The sequence below is a fragment of the Oncorhynchus mykiss genome, chromosome 17 (assembly GCF_013265735.2).
Source record: "Oncorhynchus mykiss isolate Arlee chromosome 17, USDA_OmykA_1.1, whole genome shotgun sequence".
Taxonomy (NCBI): domain Eukaryota; kingdom Metazoa; phylum Chordata; class Actinopteri; order Salmoniformes; family Salmonidae; genus Oncorhynchus; species Oncorhynchus mykiss.
In genome coordinates, this window is record NC_048581.1 from 67079713 (window position 1) to 67097831 (window position 18119).

The window sequence follows — 18119 nt, forward strand, 5'->3', positions numbered from 1 at the left end:
TGGGCCTAGTCATGCTATAGATGGTGGTGTAGATGAGACTGGGTCTAGTCATGACATGGATGGTGGTGTAGATGAGGCTGGGTCTAGTCATGACATGGATGGTGGTGTAGATGAGGCTGGGTCTAGTCAGGTTATGCTAGTGGATGAGGAGAGTATAGTGGGGAAGGGGACGGTGTCAGGACGGTGTCAAGCGGAAAAGGAAAAAGGGGGCAGAAGACAGGAGGTGGGAGGGGAGGCTGGTGTGGTCAAAAGTGCAAATGAACCTTTGCCTGGTGCTGGGGGGGGGGGGAGAAAGAGAAGAAAGGGCAGGTGGTCAGGATGGGAGATGGAGATGAGGATGGCGAGTCTGAGGAGGAGGACGATGAGGATGCTTTTTTTTCAGACTCAGTGGGTCCAGAGCTGAGAGGCAAAGGGTCAAAGTGCACGGTGAGGGAACTGTCAAGGTTCCTGAATGAGACTAAAGGGAAAAAGGTTCATCTTGAAGCTTTTTTCTTGCTGTCTGTGAAGGTTTGTAAGATCAGAACAACACGCTGTGGAAAATGAGGGGCATGGTGTCCTCTCACCCAGGAAACGGTTGAGGAAGTAGGTCACAACCGTGCGTAAAGGTCTACCTTCAGACACTGTTTAGATTCATAATTTTTTTCTGATACTGGGGCTTTTTGAGCTTTGCTATTGGTCTCGTTCTCTGCTGGTTTTTCTCCCACTTCTTATGGAGACTCTTTGGGTAGGCTCGCTCAATATAAATGGCGCCAGAGATGCGGGAAAGAGGAGTGTGTTGGGTGAATATGTAAAACAAAAAGAAGTACAGGTGTTGTTTCTGCAGGAGACGCATAGTGATGTGGTGAATGAAGTTGATTGGGGGCTCTGGTGGAAAGGGGGTGGCAGTCGTTGCACCGTGCCTGTCTGTAAAAATGTGCTCCTCAAAGGAGGTGTGTAGGAGTAGACTGCTTGTAGTAAAATAAATAAAAATTGTCCTTATAAATGTGTATGCGCCTAACACAGGGAGAGAGAGATGGTGTCAAGCGGTCTGTTTGAGTGTCTTAGACAGGAACTCTCACAGGTAGTGCCTGAGGAGACACTGGTGGTTGGCGGGGACTGGAACTGTACGATGGATTATACAAAAGACTGAAATGGGGAGGAGCCTCATTCAGGCTCAGTGGGGGTGTTAATGGACATCATTAAGCAGTTTGACATAGTGGATGTTTGGAGAACTAGATATCCCAACACAAGATAGTATACATGGGGGAAGGTCTTTGGGGCTAGGGTGAGTGCAGCCCAACACAAGATAGTATACATGGGGGAAGGTCTTTGGGGCTAGGGTGAGTGCAGCCCGACTCGATCGATTTTACATGTCCAGGAATCAGAGTAATAGGCTGCTGGGCGCTACCATTCTCCCGGTAGGTTTTTCAGATCACATAGCCATGGCTCGGCTGTCTGTTTCACCAGGGCATCGGCAGGGATCCTATTAGAAGTTTAATGTAAAGTTCTAACACTTTTTGCTGAGGCTTCCATACTTTTTGGGAAAGATGGGGGCATCGAAGAGAGGAGTATCAGTCTCTGAGTCAATGGTGGGATATTGAAAAAGTCCAAATTCGGCTTTTCTGTCAACAGTATACAGCTCTCTCATCCTCAGAGGCTAGGAGAGTACTGGGGGAACTTGAGCATAGTATCAGTGAAGTGGAGGTAGAGCTGGCGGGGCAAGGCAATGTAGGCCTTCAGGCTAATTTAGCTGAATTACGTAGGGACTTGGGCAGTTTACATAGGGACCTTAGTATAAAACCGTGGAGTTGCTTATGGCAGAACTGTGTGATCCTATGTGTGCTGAGGTTTTGTTTGCAGAACTCCCTAAGCTCTCTCTGGCACATAGGTATGAAATGGACATTCCCATGAACTGGCAGAGGCCATAACCCAAATGTCCCCCGGCCGTGCACTGGGGGTCGATGGACTCCCAGTACAGTTTTATAAAAAATTCTGGGGAATAATTGGACTGGACTTCTGTTGCGTGTTGCATGAGTGCATCGAAGTAGGAGAGTTGCCAATGATCTGCCGTCGGGCTGTTCTGACTCTCTATCCCAAAAAAGGGGACTTGTGTGAACTTGGGTGGCAGTCTAGTGGTTAGAGCGTTGGGCCAGTAACCGAAGGGATGCTAGATCGAATCCCAGAGCTGACAAGGTAAAAATCGGTTGTTCTGCCCCTGAACAAGGCAGTTAACCCACTGTTCCTAGGCCGTCATTGTAAATAAGAATTTGTTCTTAACTGACTTGCCTAGTTAAATGAAATTTGAAAAATATATATTTTTAAAGAACTTTAAAGATTTTAACACTCTGAGCCTGGTGGCGTTTGGGGGAGGCGGGAGGGGGGGGGGGTAAAGCCTTCTTCAACCTCTGCATTAAGGTGAGGAACATTAGGAGCCTTACAGGAGTGAAGGCACATCAGTGGCAGGGGGTATATGGGGCGGAGAGAATGGTGGGTCTTAGATGGAGGGGTCTCTGAACTTCCAGTACCAAAAAGGTCAGGGGACCACCAGTGGAGGGTTCTACGAGGAGCCCTGGACACTAACAGCTGGTTGGCACGGGTCGACCCGGGAGTCAGACGGGTGTGTCCTTTCTGTGTCATGAGTGAAACTGTGATTCATGTGTTTTCTGTGTGCACCAGGTTAATGCCTTTAATGTCTCTGTTGGAATGTCTGTGTGAGAGGTTGGGAGTGGAGTTTACTGTTGGGATGTTTATAATGGGGTACAGGTATTCAAAAAAGGAAAAGGCCAGATTTGTGTTTCTGTTTGCTCAGGCAAAGTTGGCTATTTAGCTAACAAGGAGGAACAGGGTCAAAGGTGGGGGGATAACAGACCCTTTACTATTATTTAATGGGATGGTCTCTGCATGTCTTAGGGTGGAATGTGAGTTCTATAAAATTATAAAAAGTGTGTAGATGTTTCAGGAGACACAGTGGGGCAAAAAAGTATTTAGTCAGCCACCAATTGTGCAAGTTCTCCCACTTAAAAATATGCGAGAGGCCTTTAATTTTCATCATAGGTACACTTCAACTATGACAGACAAAATGAGAAAAGAAAATCACATTGTAGGATTTTTTATGAATTTATTTGCAAATTATGGTGGAAAACAAGTATTTGGTCACTTTGTTATTTACCCTTTGTTGGCAATGACAGAGGTCAAACATTTTCTGTAAGTCTTCATAAGGTTTTCACACACTGCTGCTGGTATTTTGGCCCATTCCTCCATGCAGATCTCCTCTAGAGCAGTGATGTTCTCCCCCAAGATGACTGACTAAATACTTTTTTGCCCCACTGTATGTTGTGGGGGGGGTTTGTCTGTACAGCTGGAGAAGATGGGTTTGATATACGGTTGTAGAAGCAGTGGGATTTGGTTAGTCTAATGTGTTGTTTTGTATCGTGGGGTAGAGGGCAGTACAGGGGATATTCATTTTTTAAAGGGGGGGTGGGGTGAGGTTTTAATAAAATGAAATGAGGATGTATTATTAAAGAAAGGCAATGTCAAAAGTCTCTCTCTCTTTTAGCTGTTGGAGCAGGCTCTGGTGATAGAGGAGCAGTTAAGAAGGGCAGCGTACCTGAATATGACCCAGGACCCCAACCACCCGGCTATGGCCCTGAATACCCGCTTTGCTGAGGTGGAGTGTCTGGCTGAGTCCCACCAGCACCTGTCCAAGGAGTCTCTGGCTGGAAACAAGCCAGCCAACGCTGTGCTGCACAAAGGTCTGTCATCTCCCAGTGTGTACACAGCAGCAGGACTAAAACACTGTCTACAAACTCAAGATCTGGGTGAATAAAAATTAAGTATTGCATCAACTGTAGATAAGATTGGATACATTAGTGCATTCTTGTCATTGACGGTGTCTGTGTGTTCCAGTACTGAACCAGCTGGAGGAGCTGCTGAGTGATATGAAGGCAGACGTGACGCGGCTTCCCAACATGTTGTCCCGGATCCCCCCGGTGTCTGCCCGTCTGCAGATGTCTGAGAGGAGCATCCTCAGCCGCCTCACCAGCCGCGGCAACGAACCTCCGCCCCAACAGGTACTGTACAGGCATGGGCTCGGATATGGTGAAAGGTGGGTTAGGATTGGTACAATTAGGTTTAGTTTGGTTGGAGCAAGATTAGGCTCAGGGTACTGTAGGTTTGGCTTGGTTTAGTTGGGGTGCTTTGGTTTGGTAAGTCATTTTGGTTGATATCATCATTGACAAGATGTGTAAATTGTGTTCTGTACTCCAGCCGTTCGGCCAGAGCTCATTTGCCTGTTCCCAGATGTACAGCACTGGTTTTGGGGGCAGCTTCCGGGGGCCTGCGGGAGGAGCCATGGTCAACTACAGCCAGATGCCCCTGGGACCCTACGTCAGTGGTAAGAGGCCTGTCTCTGCACGACTGTAGGTCTAACTGTAAGATGAGATGTTCCTTATCTGAACAGCCGAGGACAGAAACTGCAAGATAACTGAAAAAGAAGGAGCACTGTAAGATGAAATGCTGCTCTGTGTCCCTTTCTAATAATATGTTAGGGAATGAAAAGCTTAAAATGTTTTATGTGGGTCATTTATTTTTCTGAGCACCCTTTCTTTGGTATCCCTGTTTGATATCCCTTCACCCCCCTCCCCCCAAATTATTCCCCCCCCGGGGCCCCCTTTTCTAGTGTCCAACGGCCCCCCACCCCCGTCCAGCCACCTGGACAAGAAGTCCTGCGACCCGCTGAGGGACGTCAACACCCCTGACCTCAAGTCAGGCAAGCCCAGTGATGTCATCTGTATTGAAGATTAGATCAGCTATCCCAAAATTGATCTGGAGTCAGCCAAGCCCAGGGATGTCAACTATTATATAAATGATTACAGAATCTTCTCCCCCCCCCCCCCCCCTTCCTCATCCTCCCCTCCTGTAAGAAGCTCTCTGTCTATGGATCAGAGGATAAACCTAGGAATAATACACAGATGTATTTATCTATCGTATGAATTGCACTTCTATCTTTCGAGGATTCTACAACATACTTCATGCAGTAGCTATTTGCTTTTATGACTTAGGTTGGTGAGTCAAGCAGAGGAACTGTCTATTATGATGTGAGAGTCAAACGACCTCAGACGCCCGGCTTCTGCTAACTGACACGTGGAAGGGAAGTGATCTTATAGAATGACTGGAACCGCCCTGTCTGAAGGGGAAAGTATTGGCTACAGGAAGAGCTGCAAAAAGTGAAAGTACACATGGTGGATGAGCCGGTGGAGGTGCCAATGCTCCGGATCTGCTGTAATGAGAATCATCTGTGTCTATTAATTGACTTTAGGCCTGGCTCTGCTCCTTCATTCTGGGTCTTTTCCTTCTGCGTTCATCTTTTGCCTATTCTTTGTGCATCGGGACCGACCTCTGCTGGAGCAGTGTGCTTTAGCTACGTACACATAGAAGGAAAATAGAACTATGAAGGCATACGGCTCCCATCCTAGGATAATAGAGATCATAAGTGGGTGCTGATACGGCAGCCAATTCTCTCATTATGTTTACTACGTGTTTGTTTTATGGCAGAGCCTTGAGTTGGAACTTGTAAGAATAAGCGTGACTTTAAGGAAGTACAGCTACACTATGCCTCAACCCCTAAAGACTGCCATCTCCCGCCTCTGGAGAAAGGGATCCTAGTTACAGAGCTGCATTAGCTATTAATATACTAAGGGGTTCTCCCTTGTAATGTACATAGTTCAAGAGACTGCTGTTTATTTTGCCTTGCATTGTCATTGTGAATTTGACGCATACATGCATAAAACTGTAACAGGCTGGATTAGTGCAAAAAGTGAAGATCACATAGAAGTTACTAGCCTATTTCTGCAAATGTACATGTATTTCTTTAATATTTGAATGTGATTATTGGCCAACCTCCGGGGCCATGACTAGTGTGTGTTATAAACAGAATTTCCTCCTGTCTGTCATATGGTTGGGATGTCAAGCTAACTGTGTACTGGACATGGTGCTGGATGGGAGTAATTATGTTGCCTTTAACACATACAAGTTATTGTGTTATAGTTCCCCAAAGCGCCTCCTTCCCTCCCTCTTCCATTGTGAGAAATTAAAAACTAAAAAGTGCTTATGACACTACGTCACCTTTTGGCCTAGGTTTCATGTTTTCCATGAAATGTGCGTTATTGTGTGTGCTTCTTTTTAAGGTAAAGTGTTATTTCAGAATGTACTGCTTTAGTGCCACTTAAAGAGGTCTGCTCACTCCATGGCCCTGATGGCTAATGTCCCAGATTGTATGCTTGATAATCTTATAAATGGGTGGAATTATTTCCATTGAGAACTGAGGGCAGTGGTTGAATAAGATAGCTAATTCAATCATCAATAGATTATAATCTTCATAGAGTTTTTGAGGACCAAGGTTGGATAGCCATACAGTAAAAGTATCAAAAGCTGTTTTTGTTTTCTTGTTTTTTAATGTTTTGTTTTATATAGGTTTCTTGGAAGGGAACTGTTTATTGCATTACATGTTGTGAGGACTAAACTGTATCAGAGCGACAGCATGGATTCACTTGACAATAATTTTTATTCCATCTGTCTGCTAATGTGATTGTCCAAAGTGAAACTACCTTTTTATATGTTCAATGAGACTTAATTTGTTGAGATTTTTCATGAATGTGTGTATTACATTTACTCATTGAAAACCTTAAAGGCCCCAGTGCAGTCAAAAACGTGAATAACCTGTGTTTTATATATATTTCCACACTATGAGGTTGGAATAATACTGTGAAAATGATGATAATGTCCTTTTAGTGTAAGAGCTGTTTGAAAAGACTGCCTGAAATTTCAACCTATTTTCATGGGACGGAGTTTTGGCCTGCCTGGTGACATCACCAGGCGGTAAATTAGTTAACAGACCAATTAGAAAGAGAGCTCCAAACCGCTCAATAACAGCTAGTTTTCAGTTTACCCTCCCCACTCAAGATCACTCCCAGACAGTCCTGGCAAAATTATTGCTTGTGATATTGCTCTTTGCTAAAAAAAAAAAAGAGCTATTTTTGTTTCATTTTTATCATTTTAATCGAAAACAATCACAGTAAGGCACTTAATTGTTAACCGGAAATTATTTTATATTGAGATAAGAACGTCTGCATTGGACCTTTAAATGCGATGTTTGCTCTTAGAGGCATTACACTACCGTTCAAAAGTTTGGGCTCGCTTAGAAATGTCCTTGTTTTTGAAAGAAAAGCACATTTTTTGTCCATTTTTAAAATAACATCAAATTGATCAGAAATACAGTGTAGACATTGTTAATGTTGTAAATGACTATTGTAGCTGGAAATGGCAGATTTTTTATGGAATATCTACATAAGCATACAGAGACCAATTATCAGCAACCATCACTCCTGTGTCGCAATAGCAAGTTGTGTTAGCTAATCCAAGTTTATCATTTTAAAAGGCTAATAGATCATTAGAAACCCCTTTTGCAATTATGTTAGCATAGCTGAAAACTGTTGTCCTGTTTAAAGAAGTAATAAAACTGGCCTTCTTTGGACTAGTTGAGTATCTGGAGCATCAGCATTTGTGGGTTTGATTACAGGCTCAAAATGGCTAGAAACAAAGTACTTTCTTCTGAAACTCGTCAGTCTATTCTTGCTCTGAGAAATTAAGGCTATTCCATGCAAGAATTTGTCAAGAAACTGAAGATCTCGTATAACGCTGTACTACTCCCTTCACAGAACAGCAAAAAAACTGTATCTAACCAGAAAAGAAATAGGAGTGGGAGGCCCCGGTGCACAACTGAACAAGAGGATAAGTACATTAGAGTGTAGCGGAACCCCTCCGCAATAGCCAGTGAAAAGTGCATGGCGCCAAATTCAAAACAACAAAAATCTCATAATTAAAATTCCTCAAGCATACAAGTATTTTACACCATTTTCAAGATAAAATTCTTGTTAATCCAGCCACAGTGTCTGATTTCCAAAAGGATTTACAGTGAAAGTACCACAAACGATTATGTTAGGTCACCACCAAGCCACAGAAAAACACAGCCAGAGAGAGGAGTCACAAAAAATCAGAAATAGAGATAAAATTCATCACTAACCTTTGATGATCTTCATCAGATGACACTCATAGGACTTCATGTTACACAATACATGTATGTTTTGTTTGATAAAGTTCATATTTATATAAAAAAAATCGGAGTTTACATTGGCGCGTTACGTTCAGTAGTTCTAAAACTTTTGTGATTGTGCAGAGAGCCACATCAAATTACAGAAATACTCATAATAAACATTGAAATATAAATTATTACATGGAACTTTAGATAAACTTTTCCTTAATGCAACCGCTGTGTCAGATAAAAAAATAAAACACTTTACGGAGAAAGCAAACCATGCAATAATCTGAGTACAGCCTTTAGACAACAAAGCAGCCAAAAGATACCCACCATATTGGGTAGTCAACATTACTCAGAAAAAAGCATTTTAAATATTCACTTACCTTTGATGATCTTCATCAGAATGCACTCCCAGGAATCCGAGTTCCACCATAAATGTTTCATTTGTTCGATAATGTCCACCAGTTATGTCCAAATATCTTCTTTTGTTAGGGCGTTTGGTAAACAAATCCAAAAGTGCGTTCAGGTCGCGCCGAACGAAAAGTTCAAAAAGTTCCGTTACAGCCCATAAAAACATGTCAAACTAAGTATGGAATTCATCTTTAGGATGTTTTTAACATAAAATGTAATTAATGTTCCAACCGGGCAATTCCTTTGTCTGTAAAAATGAAGTGGAACATAGCTACCTTTCACGTGAGCGCGCCTGACTGAGGCTGTGGCAACTCTGCCAGACCACTCATTCAAAGAGCTCTTATGAGCCCCTCCTTTAGAGTATAATCTTCACAACAGGTTCTAAATACTGTTGACATCTAGTGGAAGCCGTGGGAAGTGAAACATAACTAATATCCCACTGTATCTTCAATGGGGGCTGAGTTGAAAACTACAAACCTCAGATTTCCCACTTCTTGGTTGGATTTTTTCTCAGGTTTTTACCTGCCATATGACTTCTGTTATACTCACAGACATCATTCAAACAGTTTTAGAAACGTCAGAGTGTTTTCTATCCAAATGTATTAATTATATGCATATTCTAGCTTTTACGGCTGAGTAGCAGGCAGCTTAATTTGGGCACGTTTTTCATCCAAGCTACCCAATACTGCCCCCTAATCCAAATAGGTTTAATTTCTCAGAACAAGAATAGACTGACGAGTTTCAGAAGAAAGTTATTTGTTTCTAGCCATTTTGAGCATGTAATCAAACCCACAAACGCTGATACTCAACTAGTCTAAAGGCCAGTTTTATTGCTTCAGTAATTCAGGACAACAGTTTTCAGCTATGCTAACATAATTGCAAAAGGGGTTTCTAATGATCTATTAGCCTTTTAAAATGATAAACTTGGATTAGCTAAGACATCGTGCCATTGGAACATAGGAGTTATGGTTGCTGATAATGGGTCTCTGTATGCTTATGTAGATATTTCATAAAAAATCTGCCGTTTCCAGCTACAATAGTCATTTACAACATTAACCATGTCTACACTGTATTTCTGATCAATTTGATGTTATTTTAATGGACAAAAAATGTGCTTTTCTTTCAAAAACAAGGACATTTCTAAGTGAAGTGAGCCCAAACTTTTGAACGGTAGTGTACCTATTTGTATTATTTTTAATGACACGGCTATAGCCCTCATGTGGAGGTCTTGAGAAAGGAATTGTAAATGGACTGTCCTGAACTGAAGAGATTACTGTATACAGTACTGTGTGATTGTAGCTCTGCTCTATAGGCTTTTTATATGAATGTTCTGAGGTGCTCTGTTGGCTGAAAAGTGTTACTGCACAGTGTCTGCCCGTGTCTGACTGTCTTCTCAGACAAAGCACTTTACCTGAAGTTTAACTGAGTGCAGTATCACACGGCCTTGACTGACCTCATTCAATTACAAACACAACAATAGATATTGGCCAGTTGAAATAGGGATAACAAATAGGGCACATGTCAGTTCTTAGGCTACTATTTTGCCCCCAATTTAGTGCGTGTTTATCAGTGCTGTTCTGTCCATGGAGTGTACAGTCCCAGTGTTTCTGTTCATCCTGTTACTCCATTTGTAAGTCATGTGAGGGTCACTGTGTGGACTAGCTATAGTGTAGTTTTGGACAAGACCCACACACCTTGTCATTGATTGAAATAGGGTTACTGGATAGCAGCATATAACAACGCTATGTAAATACTAAGATTTACAATGCTTTGTCTCTCTCATACTCTTATCGATCATGTACCTAACTACACAGTATGCATGAGAGAAACTGAATGTTGCAGGGTAGTTGCCATAGAACTGCAATGTGCGCACAGGATGTGTTCAATCAAATCCACATGTCTGTTTCCTTACGGAGTGCTGAAGTGACTATGAAATGCAATCAAACTGAAGTCAGTATGAATGTAATGTGTTTGTAAGAAGGCCTCAGTCTAATACTATAAATATATTTACAGTGTATGTACATGCTTATAAACAAGGCTTCAAAAGCTACCAAATGACCCTGGTAAAGGCACCTTTGTTGCAGTGAATGTACAGCATGTGAAATCTTTTGTATGAAGGTTCACTTTGGTAAAGTTCGTAAAGTTCAGAGATGGTTGCTCTGTGTAGCTAGCTTTGAGAGAGACATTGAATTCAAGCAGTGTTATAATGGTACAGATGTTTGTGCTAAATTGCAAATGAATGAAAAAAGTGAATTGTCATCTTTTACTTTGTACTCTGTGTATTTGTTCAATGTGTTTTAATAAATCCCCTCAACAACAATAGACATACCTCATTGCTTAAATGCACATCTGAGAAAATAAGCTAATTCTCAGTTTGAGTATGTTTGAGCTGTGAAGTTATATATTTGAAGGTGACTTTCTTTTGCTGAGAGTGAAACCCACAGGGCAGAAGGAAGGTTGGCTGCCCAAAAAAGACATGGAACAGCACAAATGAGGAGAAGATGAAGGCAGGAACCACCTGGAATGAAATCAAGAAAACGTTCCAGAACAGAGTTTTCTGGAGTTGCAGCTCTGAGGCCCTTTGTTCCACTAGGAGCTGAAAGGAATAAGCCAAGTAAGTCAAGTTGCCTTGAAACATCAATAAAGAGAATTAAGAAATAGTTTGAGTTTAGAACTGCAGGCTTGTTAATGGGGCTTGACCCCTGATGTCTGCCAGTGGTCCAGGTCACTCACTGCCTCGCCGTAAAGTAAATGAACTTAGGAGCAGAAATTGAGCCATTGACATATTAAGTCAGAGTTCAAGACATTCAGCCAATCACAGCTTTTACGGTACATTATTCTCTTTCCTTGAATATATAAATTGACCAAAATGTTTGTACCTAAAAAGGAGATGTGTTTACTGACAATTGTTACACGGTAGTTATAAAACACATATTGCACTATTATTCTCAGGTACATCTCTTTCCTCTCTACTGATGTCCATCTTAGTTCAGTTGACATTAGTATTTTTTCATTTTAACATTTGTATTCCTCAAGTCCTTGGCTTGGTGATGTAATCACTAACATTGTTCCAAACTATTCCCCCTTTCACCCAAGTTTCCCATCCTAATACCTCTTGGCCCACCCTCTACATCTGCATATCTGCTCTGATTGGGCATGTGCCATACTTTAGCATTTCTATTGGCCGAAGCCAAGACTTTTGCTCTGCCATTGGCCAATTAATGCTGAGAAAGCCCTTTGGCCTGCTTTGTGTCTGTTAAGCAGCAGGGGGCAGGAGATTGGAGGAGGGAGGGAGGGACTAAACATAAGGGGAGAGAAAAAGAGGGAAGAAGGACAGAAAGACAGGGCAAGAAATTGTGAGAAAGAGAGCGAGAGGGAGGGACTGAACCATAGAATCGAGAGAGGAGGGAGTAGGGGGAGCCTCATTCAGAGCAGCTAGTGTGAGGAGTGGAGCTGACCTAATGTGGGAAAGTAAACAGTATTTCCAGTCTATTCTGCCGGAGCCCTAGGAGCTCTTAAAGCAGACATACAGAGGAATGAGTGAGGAACCTGCCAATATATACGCAGAATGTTCATGGGAGGTAACCAGGATTAAAGAGTCCACAGGGAGTAACTGAAGCTTGTTGGAGGAAATACTACCGAGGACAAGAAGGTGAGAGGTGTATTTTTATTGTATTCTACTATACACACTCTCCCTCTTTTTTTGTTTCACTTCTCTGCATGTTCACCAAGACAAGAGCTTTGTTGAAGGGGCCATGGAGGGAGTGGGGGTGGGTGGGTGTGTTGTTTTGTGCTCTCAGACCCTGGGTCCGATAGCTTGCAGCTTCGGGCAGCGGAGTTACAGAGGAGGAAAGGAGAGCAGAGGCAATACCCAAAGCCGGGTGGCCTCTTTGTTGAATACACTCTTTCACAGACGATTACACCAGGACTAACCTTCAGAGAGGGCTGTGTCTGGGGCTTGGCTACCCATATTATCAAGGGAAAGACCATGAGGCACTCTGGTCCAGAGACATACACCATCTATAGGGAGGATCTATACATTGCAGTAAATACACTCCAGTATATACATTACTGTACCCCCTCCATAGCCCCAGGCTGAAACAGGAGTCGTCTATCCAGCCCTAGTCTTGGGGCTCCTTCCTGGAGTACAATAGCCCCTCCCTGAATGAATTTCACGGTGCCTCAGGAATGGGGAGAGGGGGACCTCTGATCTGCATTTTGGAAAGATGTAGTGTTTCCCGCTTTAGTCGGATGTCCCAGCATTCCCTGAGTCAGACTGTTAAACTTTTGTTCGACAATCAAGTTCCATTAATTAATAGTCCATGCATGTCTGGCCTGGAGCTTAAACCACAAAGATTCTCCTATGAATGGGACCCCACTCGCCTTTTCCTCTCACGCCATAGAGAATACACAGCTGAGGCCTTCCCACTCCCGGAAGCCCTAGGGGAATTAGTACAGACAGTTATGGATGAAGACCGTCATGAAAATAAAATAACCGTCATAACCGTTTCAAAAAATAATTGGAAAGAATGGCTGACTGAAGATGGGACGGTCAGGCATCCGTGCCCGTTTCCGCTGTAACGTGAAACTTTATTGCTCCTCGCTAAAACAAGCAAGGTGCTGTAGCAAATCATTATTGTAGGCAACGGCCCCTCCCACACATAGAAATATAATGTATTTCAATGGCAGCATATGCAGTCAGGAGCAAAGGGGGGGAAAACGTTTTAACAGTGAGCGCGCCATGACCATCACAGCCCTACCATCTCTCTGTACTGTGTCACATCCTTCATGCTTGCTGTAACTGTGCCGTAAGTTGCATTCATACATTAATAGCAAAGTCAAATTCCTACGACTGCATCAAAGGGACAGCTCAACCCCCCTCTGTATTGTAACAGCTAACAATTCTGTATAATGATACTGAACAACAACCCTGGCTGGCCAAGACTGAACAATAGGGAAGAAGTAACAATGAACATGTACACAAAGCTTCAAACCGAGCTTTCATTGGCCCAAGAAAAGATCATTCAGATGCGCCATTGACAGAGATCACAATGGAGAGTGTGGGAACAGGACACCCAGGTCAGTGAACCTGCTGTCACACAGTGACGTTTTGGTCATTCTGACACCCAACCATAACCTTAGATGGGAATGTTTGATTATTAAGGACTTACCATACACCTAGAATATTTGATCTTGGTTAAACTACACGTGCTTTTAACATCAAATAACATTCTATTTGTCACATACACAGTTTACAGCAGGTATAAAAGGTGCAGTGAAATGCTTACATGCTAGCTCCCTCAACATTGTAGTACGTTATCAATATCAATAAAAATAATAATAAAAAATAAGTCAATAGAGGAAGGTAGTATGCATAGTAATAAAACTGCTATGTACACAACAGGATGTACAATATACATTTATGAATGTGCAATGTCAACTATGACTGCATTACAAATATAAAGTGGATTTCTACTATAATTACATTGCTAAAAAGTGACTTACCTGCAGTGTTTGGACTTAGGTATGTACTGTGACAAGGTATGTACTGTGACAAGGTATGTACTGTGACAAGAAAAAGTATGTATGATTTCTGCATAAACTGGTTATAAAATTTGTTCTGAACTTCATCTAAGTCACAACAACAGACAAACACAGTCTGCTTAAACTAATAACACAAATTATTGTATTTTTCTTGTTTATATTGAATACGTAATTTAAACATTCACAGTGTAGGTTGGAAAAATTATGTGAACCCCAAGGCTAATGACTTCTCCAAAAGCTAATTGGAGTCAGGAGTCTGTTAACCTGGAGTACAATCATTGAGACGAGATTGGAGATGTTGGTTAGAGCTGCCCTGCCATATTAAAAACATTCACAAAATTGGAGTTTGCTTTTCACATTGCCTGATGTGAACCATGCCTCGAACAAAAGAGATCTCAGAAGACCCAAGATTTAGAATTGTTGACTTGCAAAAAGCTGGAAAGGGTTACAGAAGTATGTCTAAAAGCCTTGATGTTCATCAGTCCACGGTAAGACAAATTGTCCATAAATGGAGAAAGTTCAGCACTGTTGCTACTCTTCTTTGGAGTGGCCGTCCTGTAAAGATGACTGCGTGAGCACAGCGCAGCATGCTCAATGAGGTTAAGAAGAATCCTAGTGTGAGCTAAAGAACATGCTAACCTCTCTGTTGACGAGTCTATGATACGTATAACACTAAACAAGAATGGTGTTCATGGGAGGACACCATGGAAGAAGCCACTGCTGTCCAAAAAAATACATTCCATGTCTGAAGTTTGCAAAAAAACATCTGGATGTTCCACAGCAGTACTGGCAACATATTCTGTGGACAGATGAAACTATAGTTGAGTTGTTTGGAAGGAACACACAACACTACTGGCAACATATTCTGTGGACAGATGAAACTATAGTTGAGTTGTTTGGAAGGAACACAGCACTACTGGCAACATATTCTGTGGACAGATGGAACTATAGTTGAGTTGCTTGGAAGGAACACACAACACTACTGGCAACATATTCTGTGGACAGATGAAACTATAGTTGAGTTGCTTGGAAGGAACACACAGCACTACTGGCAACATATTCTGTGGACAGATGAAACTATAGTTGAGTTGTTTGGAAGGAACACACAGCACTACTGGCAACATATTCTGTGGACAGATGGAACTATAGTTGAGTTGCTTGGAAGGAACACACAGCACTACTGGCAACATATTCTGTGGACAGATGGAACTATAGTTGAGTTGCTTGGAAGGAACACACAACACTACTGGCAACATATTCTGTGGACAGATGGAACTATAGTTGAGTTGTTTGGAAGGAACACACAACACTACTGGCAACATATTCTGTGGACAGATGGAACTATAGTTGAGTTGTTTGGAAGGAACACACAACACTACTGGCAACATATTCTGTGGACAGATGGAACTATAGTTGAGTTGCTTGGAAGGAACACAGCACTACTGGCAACATATTCTGTGGACAGATGAAACTATAGTTGAGTTGTTTGGAAGGAACACACAACACTATGTGTGGAGGAAAAAAGGCACAACACACCAACATCAAAACTTCATCCCATCTGTAAAGTATGATGGAGGGAGCATCATGGTTTCGGGCTGCTTTGCTGCCTCGGGGCCTGGACGGTATGCTATCATCGACGGGAAAATGAATTCCCAAGTTTATCAAGACATTTTTCAGGAGAATGTAAGGCTATCTGTCCACCAATTGAAGCTCAACAGAAGTTGGGTGATGCAACAGTACAATGACCCAGAACACAGAAGTAAATCAACAGAATGGCTTCTACAGAAGAAAATACGCCTTCTGGAGTGGCCCAGTCAGAGTCCTGATCTCAACCTGATTGAAATGCTGTGGCATGACCTCAAGTGAGCGGTTTACACCAGACATCCCAAGAATATTGCTGAACTGAAACAGTTTTGTAAAGAGGAATGGACCAAAATTCCTCCTGACCGTTGTGCTGGTCTGATCTGCAACTACAGAAAACATTTGTTTGTTGCTGCCAGAGGGTCAACCAGTTATTAAATCCAAGGATTCACATATTTTTCCCACCCTGCACTGTGAATGTTTACACAGTGTGTTCAATAAAGACATGAAAACATATAATTGTTTGCGTGTTATTGGTTTAATTAGAGTGTTTGTCAGCTGTTGTGACCTAGATGAAAATCAGATCAAATTTTATGACCAATTTATGCAGAAATCCAGATTTTTCCAAAGGGTTCACATACTTTTTCTTGCCACTGTATAGTCAGTACAGTCAGTGGTCAGAGCCCAGATGGAGAAACAGTGGAGAACAGTAACACTCACTGTGACCTTGAGTAGTGTGACTACCATCACAGACTACCTTCGTGCACAGTGGGCACAGCAACAGCTTCTGTAGTGGAGGGCAACTGAAGGCCAATATGGCTCTTGTATGAATAATGTATACCTGCATGTCTGAACAGTGCCGACCATGGCAGTGCGTATGAAAGCAGCGCATCATGAATGTTTCACTATGCTGTCCACACAGTCTATGATACTGACACATATTTGTTCTCAATGTTCAGTAATCAGTACACTATAACACAGCTTTCTGTACTGTAGCTTACAATGGAGCTTACATCAGGAGAAAAACAAACTGAGTTTTGGTTTATGATTAATTCTACTCTTGAGTTAAATCTGACAGTCAGATAATCTAACAAGTCCCTATGCTCAGTGTTTGGCAGGAGTTAGTTGGGAAATCAAGGAGGAGGCATACAATCCATTAGTATGTGTTACAAACACTCCCACTCACGGAGCTCTGTTTTTGACAGCTAAAGGATGACAGACAACTGCTTCTGACCAGATGAACTGTTTCTTGCATCTAAATGGGTTGTCTCACATCCCTATCTCTTGACGACAAGACTATTTCCTTTGGGATCTTGATATTCAGAAAAAGGGAGGTAGAACTTCTTTGGACTGATATGTTCCATTGCATCTCCTGTCTAGTAGAGAGTGGAAGTTTGGAAACCAGTCAAACCACCCTCCATAAAACCAAGGAAGAGCCTAGATAAAAGAAGGCTGTTTTAGCTGCCTTCTGTAAGAATTCCGTTGCTGTTTATTCAGTCTATACTCCACCAGCTGCGGCTCTGTTCTATTGTCCATTGATGCACCCTGACTCCCTCTCCTTGCCTAACCAATGACTGCCCCGGCCTGGGCCTTATGCGGGCAGCCAGCACTGGACTCAAGTCTTTGTGGGGGATATTGCACATTCAGTTCAGCAGATCTCTCCCATCTCATGTTCGAATTCAAACATCTCTATGAATCCAGCTTGCAGTTGCACATTCTATACTCCCAAACATTGAATCATTAGGAAATATGTGCCTTCCTCCTGTCTGTAATTGCACCATCTGCTTTTGCATCCAGCAGTGAACAGGGAGTGTTCTGGAAGTCAAGGTCCAACCTTACCCCAAAGACCTCCTTGTCGCCTCTGCATCTTCTCCAAACATTGCCACACCACGGCTGGGCTGAACTCTTTATTTGCGTTAGGGTGTGTGGTTGTGTTTGTTTCATTTTAATTCTGCAAGGTACTGTATCCAATTTCCTCAAGAATGCCTTTAGGACAGAACTAGTTCAAGCTTAGTTTCCTCTTATCCTAGTCTCTTTTGACAGGCAGTCTAAAATATTTTTCACTTCGAGTTTGGTTTTTAAATGTATGTTGTACACAAGTATTTCAACAAAAGGAGGGGGTTTCCTGAGTTTGAAGAGGCTATACATTCATGTACATACTACCTCAACTGGCCTGACCAACCAGTGCTCCCACACATTGGCTAACCGGGCTATCTGCATTGTGTCCCATCACCCATCCCCGGCCAACCCCTCTTTTATGCTACTGTTACTCTCTGTTCATCATATATGCATAGTCACTTTAACCATATCTACATGTACATACTACCTCAATCAGCCTGACTAACCGGTGTCTGTATGTAGCCTTGCTACTTTTATAGCCTCACTACTGTTATCTTGTCTTTTTACTGTTGTTTTTATTTCTTCACTTACCTATTGTTCACCTAATACCTTTTTGCACTATTGGTTAGAGCCTGTAAGTAAGCATTTCACTATAAGGTCACCTGTTGTA

The 18119-nt window shown here is 42.3% G+C and overlaps 2 protein-coding genes across 9 annotated transcripts in view; both read left to right on the forward strand.

The window, feature by feature from the left end:
• The window catches only part of LOC110494438 (chromodomain-helicase-DNA-binding protein 5), a 48389-nt gene extending 41703 nt beyond the window's left edge, over positions 1-6686 (forward strand). For 2 of the 5 annotated variants that reach the window (XM_021569471.2, XM_036950485.1), the window contains exons 36-39: positions 3536-3797; positions 3886-4049; positions 4246-4372; positions 4658-6686. In XM_021569471.2, coding sequence (XP_021425146.2) covers positions 3536-3797; positions 3886-4049; positions 4246-4372; positions 4658-4782 — 678 coding nt within the window. In that variant the 3' untranslated portion in view covers positions 4783-6686. The remainder of the gene's footprint in view (positions 1-3535; positions 3798-3885; positions 4050-4245; positions 4373-4657) is intronic. The other 3 variants (XM_036950486.1, XM_036950489.1, XM_036950488.1) reach the window with 2 other exon arrangements.
• A 5116-nt stretch (positions 6687-11802) lies between these two features.
• Positions 11803-18119, forward strand: part of arhgef10la (Rho guanine nucleotide exchange factor (GEF) 10-like a) — a 108109-nt gene continuing 101792 nt past the window's right edge. For all 4 annotated transcript variants that reach the window (XM_036950490.1, XM_036950492.1, XM_021569476.2 and 1 more), the window contains exon 1: positions 11803-12137. The gene's annotated coding sequence lies outside the window, so the exon portion shown is untranslated. The remainder of the gene's footprint in view (positions 12138-18119) is intronic.